This window comes from Aricia agestis, chromosome 2 (genome assembly GCF_905147365.1).
Source record: "Aricia agestis chromosome 2, ilAriAges1.1, whole genome shotgun sequence".
In the NCBI taxonomy this organism is placed as follows: Eukaryota; Metazoa; Arthropoda; class Insecta; order Lepidoptera; family Lycaenidae; genus Aricia; species Aricia agestis.
In genome coordinates, this window is record NC_056407.1 from 20,431,995 (window position 1) to 20,444,592 (window position 12,598).

Consider the following 12,598-nt stretch of genomic DNA (forward strand, 5'->3'; position numbering starts at 1 on the left):
CCGCCGAGCAAAAATCCGCTCCGATGCACCCCGGCTCAGTGTGCGATACGCGCATCGGCTTCCATACAAATTGTATGGAGGCGGATTTTTGCGATGCGCCCCGGCACGCTGAGCCCCGGCACGGCCCGTCTCAGTGTGCTCACTCCTTAAGAGCACTATTAGTATCTCGATGGCCGCCGCGGCCTGGCCGCTAGTGCGCGCCCGGGCTAATACCTCTAGTATTTTGCATCTACTCGGATAGAACTGTACTGTAACTGAACAATAAAATTTATTAACAATTAAAATGTTAGTGCTATTTTTCGCAATTTTGGTACTCGGAGCTAGGTAGCTCTAGCAAAAGTGTAATACTATCAGTTTTAGCATTACAAACACCGTGATGTGTTGACGTTGACCGTGTCAAGTTCGATTACACTTTACTGAAGGAATTATCGAATGTAAGTTGATTAAGGACCCTGAGCCGTACTTTACCAAATGAAATGAAAAGAAATTCTTTTGTATGTAATCATATCGGAAGCTGTCAAGTGGGGTCCTTTTTCTGAGAGATATAATGTTATCACTAAACTAAAGGGATCGAACAACAATGATATTCGAATTGAAACAATATAACTTTAAATACCCTTTTTGTTTTGATGGGCCCATTTCCAGTTGTACTGATTGTAAACGACTTGAATGCTTGTAAAGGCATAAACTTTATAACTCAGATTTGTTAGAGGATTCCATTAATCTCCCTTTTAATAAAACTATTTATACATCGGATACACTATACCATAAAGTCTAAGGAGGCGTCCACAAATTACGTGAGGTATTTTTTTTGAAATTTTGACCGCTGCGGCCTGGTCGGCTAGTGTGCGCCTGGCGTTACCCACAGACTACACTTTTAAATTATTTTTATACTTTATTTAGTTGGAAAAATCCTACTAATATTATAAAGCCGAAAGTTTGTGAGTTTGTATGTTTGTTACTTCTTCACGCTTAAACGGCTGGACCGATTTCGACAAAATTTTACAAGGAGGTTAATATTAAGACAGGTTAATCAACTTCCATCCCTCAGTCATCAAAAATTGATGTTTCCGATGATCAAACTCAATTCATTTTGTCTCTAATTACCAATAACTATTTACCTATTAATACACAATTTAGTCTACCTAATAAATCGCGGGTAACACCGCGGGGCACAGCTAGTATGCAATATATATGACCATCTGTGCTATGACAACGGTTTTAATAAGACTTACCGATAATTGATTTCTTATTTCCTTAATATTTTAATACTCTACCCGTGTCAAGATTGAAGAGAGCCATCATTGAAACTCTCGGTCTTGATATTCAAGCCCTACGAATCTATACTAATATTATAAAGCGGAAGAGTTTGTTCGTTTGTTTAGACGCGCTAATCTCAGGAACAACTGGTCTGATTTTAAAAATTCTTTCAGTGTTAGATAGCCCATTTATCGAGGAAGCTATATTTTATCACGCTGTGATTAATTATAGAAGCGAAGAAATAGAGGAAAATGTGGAAAAATTGGGGAAAATTATTTGAAATTGCTTATTATCTTACGAACTACTGGAGCAATTTTATTTAGCACAAATGAAAGAATAGATCACGTGAAGGGATATAGGCTATTTTTTGCGGAAAATTTATGGTTTCTGTGAAATTCCTTAATAACGCGGGCGAAGCCGCGCGGTACATCTAGTAATAAATAGTTTTTATTATTCGTAGTGTAAGTCCATTATTACTTACTTATGTTATTACCTACGTATTATTAAGTAAGTATGTAAATTGGCCTGAGCTACGTGTAAGTTAGAAGATTTAGGAGTTTCAGTGATCTCCGACAAGGGTAGGACACGCGTTCTGTATAATTAATGTAGAATGTCACCTTGAAAACTGTTTCATTGTCACTTTCAGATGTCCGTGAGACTAAGAGTCAGTCAAAAAATACGTACCCCCTAGAATATAGGGAACTACATGACTCTGTTGCGCCAAAGTCGTTTATCAGCATAAAGTTAATATACCTAGCGGAATAGAGCAACAATCTCGAGCTGTCAAACGTCATGAAAATTGGTTTTCATCTGTGTGAAAAATATGTGTACGTGTACACATGTGTGGATTTCAAATGTGTGTATTGTTGTGTGATTGTCAAAATAAACTTATTCTTATTCTTACATAAGCATTATTGAACATGAATTCTATGAGATTAAATTGTCAACGTGCGGCACGTGCCGACTGGACGTCAAAAAAAAGAGTGCTGCTGTCATGTATCACACGTCTCTTTTTGCCACGCAGTGTTACTGATAGTGACATCTCTCTTGCTCAGGCCTTTGTTTCTTTATTCCGCTAGGTATATTAACTTTATGGTTATACCACAGCAACCGTACATTTGATCAAGATAAATAAATAAAAAATAATAAAAATATAAATAATTTATTTTCAGACAACAAAGTCCATATATAATTTTTGTGATATTAAAATTATAAAGTAACAAATAATCAATAAATCAGTAACAAATAATTTATACGTGGGAGAGCCATGCTTCGGCACGAATGGGCCGGCTCGACCGGAGAAATACCACGTTCTCACAGAAAACCGGCGTGAAAAAGCGCTTGCGCTGTGTTTCGCCAAGTAAGTGAGTTTACCGGAGGCCCAATCCCCTACCCTTTCCCTACCCTCCCCTATTTCCTTCCGTAAACTCCCCTTTTCCCTTCCGTACCCCCCCCCCCCCCTATTTCTTTCCCTACCCTCCCCTATTACCCCTTAAAAGGCCGGCAACACACCTGCAGCTCTTCTGATGCTGCGAGTGTCCATGGGCGACGGAAGTTGCTTTCCATCAGGTGACCCGTTTGCTCGTTTGCCCCCTTATTTCGTTTAAAAAAAAAAGAAGTGATTAATAATTTGGCTATCGATCAATTATCACAACATGGACTTAAAATTATTGTTACCTGGCTTGTCTTGTATTGAAACCAGGCCAGTTACGCAGGAGTAATTTTCTATACCACGTGGTATTTCTCCGGTCGAGCCGGCCCATTCGTGCCGAAGCATGGCTCTCTCACGTCACTTTTTGAAAGATGTCTGATACTTCATGACCACACCTTCTCAATTAATAAAGCTTTTTCGATCGAAAGCCCCAACCCGTTGGGATATGCGAATATTGCCTCTATTTCGTTATTAAAAGCTATCGGTTTTGTTAATATTTTAGTATTTTTGTTGGTTATTTTTGGTTTAATATTTATTGCACACAGGTAGTTTTAATTATAAAAATACATGCAATCCATTCGAATATTATAAATGTACTAGCTGCTGCCTGCGACGTCGTCTGCGTTAAGGCTCTACATCATCAAAAGTAGGTATTAGCGTGAAAATATGTAGCTTATATTATGTTGACCCGACCTCTTAGTAATATTCATACAAAATTTGAAGTAAATCCATGCAGCACTTTTAGAATTGAGCCCGGACATACAACAGATAAAAATTCTAAAAACGATATTTTTGGCTTCCACATCGATTGTAGATTACGCTCCAAGTATTTATTTTAACAAATGTTCAATGTACAGTTTTAACTTTCCTACGATTTTATTATATTATGTATGTATGTATATTAAGAGGCCGCGCAGACTGCAGACAGATAGTTTGGTCGGGTTGGGCTGTTAGCGCGCACGCGACGCACACTACGTCAACTAAACAGTTGGGTTGGTAGTGAGTGCGTAGACTAGACAACTGCTGTCGGCCGATTATTCTCACACGATTCCATTCACAGTGATATATTTTTGAATATAAAATTTTACACAATTCGGGTTTCTGCCGAGTTGGCCGACCGTGATGGTTAAGCTTGAAGGCAATCGTATAGCCCATCAAACTTAATTATCGGCCGACTCGGTATCTTATAATATGTGCACTTTCATACAGACTTTTAATCGGCCGATAGTTTAGTTTGGCTCTTGATCAGTAATCAAGAGCCAAACTTAACTATCGGCCGATTAAAAGTCTGCAGTCTGCGGGGTTATTAAATGTATACATATTGGCTGTTGTGTAGAGCGCACCGTAAGGTTCGTAGTCCGCTGTATCGTGTAAAGCGCACTGCACCGTAAGGTTCGTGGTCCGCTCTGTTGTGTAGAGCGCACCGTAAGGTTCGTGGTCCGCTCTGTTGTGTAGAGCGCACCGTAAGGTTCGTGGTCCGCTCTGTTGTGTAGAGCGCACCGTAAGGTTCGTGGTCCGCTCTGTTGTGTAGAGCGCACCGTAAGGTTCGTGGTCCGCTCTGTTGTGTAGAGCGCACCGTAAGGTTCGTGGTCCGCTCTGTTGTGTAGAGCGCACCGTAAGGTTCGTGGTCCGCTCTGTTGTGTAGAGCGCACCGTAAGGTTCGTGGTCCGCTCTATTGTGTAGAGCGCACCGTAAGGTTCGTGGTCCGCTCTGTCGTGTAGAGCGCACCGTAAGGTTCGTGGTTCGCTCTGTTGTGTAGAGTGCACCGTAAGGTTCGTGGTCCGCTCTGTTGTGTAGAGCGCACCGTAAGGTTTTTCTCCGAAACCATAAGAGCTATTCTATTGAAACCTGGTAAGGACATGTAGTCTGTGAACCGCATTAAGATTTTGATACAAAAATGGAAAAATTATTAAAAATTTTAGGAGTCCCCATCGGTACAATCGAAACAAAAAAAATTTTTCATCTAATCTATGCGTCTTTAAAAATCATATTGAGGTTTCTAATATCATTTTTTTCTAACCTGAATAGTTTGTGAGAGAGACTCTTCCAAAGTGGTAAAATGTGTGTCCCCCCCTCTAACTTCTAAAGTAGAGGCGTGATAAGTCTAAAAAAATAATATATGATATACATTACTATAAAAACTACCAACGAAAATTGGTTTGAACGAGATTTAGCAAGTACTTGTTTCTGTAGGTCATAAATGGTAAACCTTAAACCAACAAAAACATTTTTTTCAACTGCAATATAAAAATAAATCAAAAACTTTTTAATTTGAGAATTAATAATAAACCTTATTGCTGCTGCGAAACCCTTCATGGGCGAGTCCAACACGCACTTGGCCGGTTTTCTTTATACGTCATAAATGGTAAACCTTAATTTTCATTTCATTAAATCAACTGAAATATAAAAATAACCTTATTGCTGCTGCGGAACACTTCATGGGCGAGTCCAACTCGCACTTGGCCGGTTTTATTTTTCGTTGATCTTTGACACTTGTCGACAGCAATTATAGACGGCTGCTGTCGACAAGTGCGGTTTGTCTGTAAGCGCTCTTACCCGAATATTTTTTGTATATTTTAAATCTTTTTCTTCAGGAGCCGCGTGCCTCCGTAACGTTTACATGGTGATACCTGAGGCTGTGGAGCGGGGGACTCCTGTGGTGATCAAGTGTATGTACGACCTGGAGAAGGAAGATCTATACCAGGTGAAGTGGTACCGTGGTGACCGGGAGTTCTGCCGTTACTCCCCACGAGACGTACCACCGCTGAAGATCTTCCCTATCAACGGAATCGAAGTGGATGTAAGTTTCTTCTTTTTATTAACTTCTTGCTGTTTCCCTACAAAATTCGCAGGAATCATGGATTTTATAGTGATATCGTCATTTATTACTTGATTACTTATGAGTATAATTACAGGTAAGAGCACGTTTTTTACATAGCCATTGACCATGAAAGTAGTCATATAATGGTATATAATATGTAAGCTTCTTTACAGCGTCTATATATTTTACATGACCAAAACTCATGATGATGTAATTTTGAGTTACATCTGTTTCGCATCCACGTCTCCATGATAATGTGATTAAAGTGCCATAAGACCCTTGTAGGCATGAGCTGCACGTTTGTCAAATACATTTGATATAATTATGGATTTATTATTCTGTTTTTTACAAAGATAACCCTTTAAATTCTGTACGCGTAGCGATAAAGTTCGGGTCCGATACACTCCATGCAAATGTCTGTGGTATGAAAATTTTATCACTGCGAATTTACATAACTTTTCACTTTGTCCCAAACTCAACACCATAAATAATAAATAGTCGCAGATGCTCCCGACTAGTTTTATCTAACATCAGGGGTCTATTGGACCTAAATTATCGAATTTTCTGTATTTTTATATCACTTACTTATTAAAATTCAATTTATCGAAGATGCACAGGTGTTACTGGACTCTTTGCGGAATATTGATTTTATATTATGGTAATATTCATGGAATTTAATTTACGAAAAATTTAATATGGTGGCGAGTATTCGCTTTAAAGAGCTTTATTATTATCGTTTTATTTTTGTAAAGGTTCATATGATTTTAACTGTTTGAGCTTAAAATCTCAAGAACATGGTATTGAGTTTATAAACTTATTAGAGTCAGAAAAACTCTTAAGGCCACCTGAGACTCCGGAGTCATTTATTTGCCATCTCGCTCATAGAATAAGCATCACCATCTTGTCAGGAAAATTAGCTTTTGTGATTTAGTTTTCTAGAAATAGTTCAATTAAATTATGGATGGAGCCAGTACCAGATCTTACTAGTATTGCCTCTTAAGTAGCGATGTCGAAAAAAATCCTCAATCACGCCAGTTATCAAATGAGAAATGTGATAAAAATTGTTTCATTGATTTTTTTATGAAATAAGGGGGCAAACGAGCGAACGGAGCACCTGATGGAAAGCAACTACCGCCGCCCATGGACACCCGCAACATCAGAAGAGCTGCAGGTTCGTTGCCGGCCTTTTGGAATCTAGACGTCAGACTACGTTAGGCTGGATTTATAATATTACGAGCTTTTGCCCGCGGCTTCGCTCGCGTTAAGAATTATTATTATATACAAACTTTCATCCCCTATTTTAACCCCTTGGGGGTGGAATTGATCAATATCCTTTCTTAGCGGATGCCTACGTCATAATATCTACCTGCATGCCAAATTTCAGCCCGATCAATCCAGTGGTTTGGGCTGTGCGTTGATAGATCACCATGTCAGTCAGTCACATTTGAGTTTTATATATATATAAGATTATGCATGTCGATTTATTTTAATCGCGTTGTCATTTACATATACTTGCACGTCATCTCGCGGTATAGCCGCCAAACCGCGCGTTTGCTCGGACGCGTGTAAAGCCCTAAGCCTAAGTTAAAACTTAACCCTTGGACAGCAGTTACAGCTTGCAACAGAGAAAATGTTTTTCATTTCCTTGTTCATTGTTTAATTTGAAAAGTAACATTATATAATACTGTCTGTGCCCCGCGGTGTTACCCGCGATTTAAGTGATATATAATAAAAGACTATGAAAAGTACCAATAATAGGGTCAAAACGGGACGATACATGATTCTATAATGGTTTATGATAGTGATGATCGATATGATGATGATGATGATGATGATGATGAATGTAATTTGCATAGTAGCATAATATGCTTTCCGTTCTTAAAACAACGAAACTCCCAAACTTGTATGTATAATAATTCTCTCAGCACCTTCCGAACCTGTATGATACACCTTGGTGCAAAATCTTACTTGTTGGCAGCATAATATTCTTAGAACACTGCTCACGAAACCGAAGTTGCCACGACATGTTTCCATATAAATTTTGAGAAGTTCCCTCGATTACTTATGGATCCCTTCATCACTTTTATGAGTATGGTACCAAATTGGGATGGTAAACTATACACCAAAAGAAAAAATTTGAAATTCGGTTCACAAACGGCGGAGTAATCGTTGAACATAAAAACTAACATAACACCTCCTCCATTTTTAAAGTCGGTTTAAGTTGTAGCCTATGTGTTATTCATATGTATAAGCTATATTATTGTAAAGTTTCATTAAATCCGTTCAGTAGTTCTTGCGTGAAACAGTAACAAACATCCATACATCAATACATACATCCAAACTTTCGCCTTTATAATATTACTAGTAGGATTTTTTTTTATGAAATAAGGGGGCAAACGAGCAAACGGGTCACCTGACGGCAAGCAACTTCCGTCGCCCATGGACACTCGCAGCATCAGAAGAGCCGCAGGTGCGTTGCCGGCCTTTTAGAGGGAATAGGGTAATAGGGATGGGAAGGGAAGGGAATAGAGGAGGGTAGGAAAGGGAATAGGGTAGGGGATTGGGCCTCCGGTAAACTCACTCACTCGGCAAAACACAGCGCAAGCGCTGTTTCACGCCGGTTTTCTGTGAGAACGTGGTATTTCTCGTGCCGAAGCATGGCTCTCCCACGATTTAAAATGTGTCATCTTATAACAGACTGAAAAGACTTTCTAAGAAAAAAATGTAATGAAAACCCAAATGAAAACCTTTCCAGACCGTGTTAGACTTTTATAAAAACAGTAACGAATTTCCACTTTACTCATAATTATGTTAAAACGTGTCTTTTACGGTTCCCAGTTTGCCCCAACTGGGTAATTCTTTGCGCCTTATAATGAAACTTCAACCAACTCTTTAAGGAAATTATGTTGCAAATTAGTTATTTTAAATGAGTTAGCTTTAGAAACGTTGCTTAAGAAAAACGAAAAATGTTTCCTTTAACTATTTATAACCGCACGGAGACCGTACATGTTTTGAAAAGCTTTCCTATGTCTATTTCGTCTCCCAAAGTATCGTCTATTTTAATCGGTTCAAAGACAGATACAATTTATCATATTAGTAATGATAAGGATAAGCATTTAGGGTTCCGTAGTCAACAAGGAACCCTTATAGTTTCGGTGTGTCCGTTCGTCTATCTGTTCGCGGTTTTGTTCAGAGATTATAGGACCTAAAAGCTGTAATTCGGCACGAATGCACATATTGATGATGCCGACAAAATAATATATAAAATCTTTAAAAAAGTATAACCTCACACATCAAGCGGGGATGAATTTTTTTTCGCGTCCACCCCACCGTGTGGGCTGTCGTAGGATAAGTTTTTAAAAAATATTATTTAGGGATCCATTTGTGAAATATGAAGTTTTAAAGTGTAAAAAATCGCTAGAGTCCAGTGTCCCCCCCCTCCCTTTTACCAGCTAAAAGGTTGCTTCTGGAAATGTGAAAAAGCTTACCTTAAATGTTTTCTTAGACATTTTTTATTTGCAGGAAAAATCTTGTGCTACTTAGGCTTACATAACATAAAGTTACATTTGTGGATATCATGCTATTTCTGTATAAATACGAGAAACTAGAGAAATCTAATAATACCTCTATTAAACCCAGGGTTGACTTTGACCCAGACTGATTCTAGTGAACCTTAAATACTCAGGCCAGGAAAATGGATAGCTATTATGCTGTCTAGGATGAAGCTAAAAGGGCTGTTGTGACAAAAAATGAGTTTTAGCAAGGCAGAGGTTCGAATCGATGGATTTATTTGACTGTGGTCCCGCTGCTGCGTCCACACGGCGCGTTGCGTCAGCGTTGCGTCGACGCAGCGCTGCCGTTACGTTATTTTAATTACAAATAATAGATGTTCAGTGTTCACACGGCGTGCCGCGTCGTCGCAATGCACACATGACGGATAGCAGCCCCCAAGAAGAAGCGGGAGGGGGTGTTGACATTAAGACTGCTTAGTGCTTCATAATAACGATGCGATGGCGCAGCGCTCGTGTGGCCGGCTATGTGTCAAAATGTTTGCGCCGTGAGGACTGGCTCTAATACAATTTGGCTAATAGTGCGACCGAATGTATTTGAATGAGCTCGGGTGGAAATTTGGAAACACGTATTCACCTTTTCAACACTTGTCAGTTGTCACTAAAAGCTTCAATTAATTTCTATCAGTATTACACTCGTAAAATGTAAATATAATATTGTATGTTTTCACAATAAGAGGGTTGTCAATATGACCTTTTCGGTTGATGACTTGGCTCGACCAGACACCGTCCGTCTGACCGCCAAAATTTCCTTTTAATATAACGAATTGTGGGGTTTCACCTCAGGTTTCACTTACACAATGATATTTTAATCTAAATTCTTTCACCTCTTTGAGTTTAACTCTTTAATGTATTCGGATAGCAAACAATGGAAAGGGATATATTATTGTAAAATAAAATATGCATGAGCGTTGCGCTTACTGAAAATGTATTAAATTGAACTAAAAAATAGTCGTAATATAAATATTTTAATTATGTGTTGTATTATATTACGTCATATTGTAGAGGCACTGACGAGACAATGATCTGTATAATATTTTTAGGGTTCCGTACCCAAAGGGTAAAAACGGGACCCTATTACTGAGACTTCGATGTCTGTCCGTCTCTCCGTCTGTCCGTCTGTCTCCAGGCTGTAAGTCAAGAACCGCTATATCTAGACTTCTGAAATTTTAACAAATTGTGTATTTCTGTTGCCGCTATAATAACAAATACTGAAAATGCAATATAATTAATATTTAAGGGGTGCTCCCATACAACAAACGTGATTATTTTAGGTTTTTTCACTTGTAATCAATAATGGTAACAGAAATTGAAACTTTGCACTTGAAATTTTCACAAAATCCTTATTTATATATTTTGTACTTTAATAATTAATAATAAAATTTTAATTACGTTAATATTATTAATTAAGGGGGGCTCCCATATATGGGAGCTCTATACCGGTAAGGAACCCTTCGTGCGCGAGTCCGACTCGCACTTGGCCGATTTTTAATATTATTTTTCAATGTAATGAAAAATTTCGATAATTTTTTGTTAAATCTATTTAAATTAAAAATGAAAATAGATCTTGCCCTCTGTTGAGGTTTTAGTGCAATATAAAAAAGTAAATTCAAAGAAAATAATATGTGGAAAATAATAAAAATGAAATTACCACACAAATATACAAATATGACGGCGAAACGCAGTAAACAGCTGGTTTTATGACTGTATCTCACGAAGGGCTGTGACTTACACGAGTACACGTCATAATAAAAGAAAGAACATAATATTATACGTTCTCTGAAAAATAATTTGGAGGGTAGGCAAACTCAGAACGTCTCACTCATACCATTCAGTACTACGAATAATAAAAACTAAGGGATCGTAACTCCCATACTATTACCGTTTTAAATTTGGTACCTTTTGATCTGTCGTGTAACGTCAGCCTAGTACCGCTCAAGGTCACCTAAATATTGCAAATGTATTGAAATGTGTACCTAAGGTACACTTTTTTGACAAGTATTGTGGAGCATGTTTTTTGACGGAGTTACTTTTCCTTAGTTTTTATTATTCGTACATCCAGTATATTATTCTCTAGCATAATAAATTCGTATGTTATCAGATGGAGCCAATAATTCATTTAAATTCCAAATTCCATATTCATTTTTTTGTGCTAGCAACATTTGTAACTGCACGTAAAATTGTAACCTCCCAACTATTTTATTTAATTAAATTAAGTTTTAAGCTATATTCTACGTTGAAAATTATTACAAACGAAAAGCAAAGTGTTAGAAACTGTTGTAACTCTTCACCCTTAGCAGTGTTTGTGTAAAACATAAGTTTTTTACAAACCAAAGTTCAAGCCAAGTGCCAACTGTCAACGACTGGACGAATTCAAATTGGAGCTGGATCTATTCCCAAAGACTGCGTAAACCCGGGGAGTATTGCTTTTAATTTTCATATTTAGAAGTCATCTTTTACAATTACAACAATAAAAAATCAACTCCACATCGCTCACCCCTGTGAGCTACGTCCAAAACACACTTGGCAAAGTTTACTTCTCTCTTGGCTTGACGAGTAGTGGAAGCGAAGTTGAAGATAAAAACAACAAGCCCAGACATACACTAAACTCGAATACTTCACACACATTAAACAAGCAAAGAGTCATCCTCAAAAATACTCAAAAATTAAGTTATTAAATATTGAGTTGTACAGTTATTCAGATTTAATAATTACTATTCAATCTGTTTATACTGTCTTCCACACTTTGTTCTTGGTCTCCTTGTTTGTTTCTTGTTTATTTTCAATAGTCTTAATCTCAATTCTATTCATTCCTTATCACTTTGCTTATCCTTTCCATTTTCATAGTAACTGTACATAAAATACACTGAAATATTGAGGCTGGCTTTAGCTTATATAGTAAAAGGTGACTTATAAGTAATTAATTCTAATAATCAAGCCCAGTTTAGCCTAATATATTATAAAACTAATTTCAGTGCTTGGGAATGGACAGCAAAATGATGACTCGCTCAGCCGTGGTCCGCCGTACTGAGGAGCAACTTCGTGTGGCCCTCACTGAACTAAAACAATATAAGGACCAGTGCCAAATGCTGTTAAGGGAGAGAGATGATAATGAAAAAGAAATGCTATCTGTTTTACAAAAGAATAAGGATTTAAAATTAGAACTTAACAAGTTAAGCTTGGACTTTGAGGACATTCATAAGCAAAACGTGGAACTACAGGACATCGTTGATGGCTTCGACCAATGCCGAGAGGAGTATGAAGACACTCTCAAGAACTCGGCTAACTTGAAAATTAAATTGAATAATGCTGAGGACTATATTTTAAAACTTAAAGAACAAATACATGTTCAAAGTGCCACCCAAACACAAATCTTGTATGATGAACTTATCCATAGTAAAAGTAAGTCACATTCTATCTCTAAATCATGTAACATTGACATTTCTACTGTTGATTTAACCGGTGATGATTCATTGCCACTGTGTGAAATGAATAGTAGGAAAAAATTAAAGAAAT

The 12,598-nt window shown here is 37.7% G+C and overlaps 1 protein-coding gene across 1 annotated transcript in view; it reads left to right on the plus strand.

Moving 5' to 3' along the window:
- The window catches only part of LOC121737844, a 166,810-nt gene that overhangs the window by 33,898 nt on the left and 120,314 nt on the right, over nucleotides 1-12,598 (plus strand). Inside the window, exon 2 of the mRNA XM_042129578.1 lies at nucleotides 5,287-5,492. Coding sequence (XP_041985512.1) covers nucleotides 5,313-5,492 — 180 coding nt within the window. The 5' untranslated portion in view covers nucleotides 5,287-5,312. The remainder of the gene's footprint in view (nucleotides 1-5,286; nucleotides 5,493-12,598) is intronic.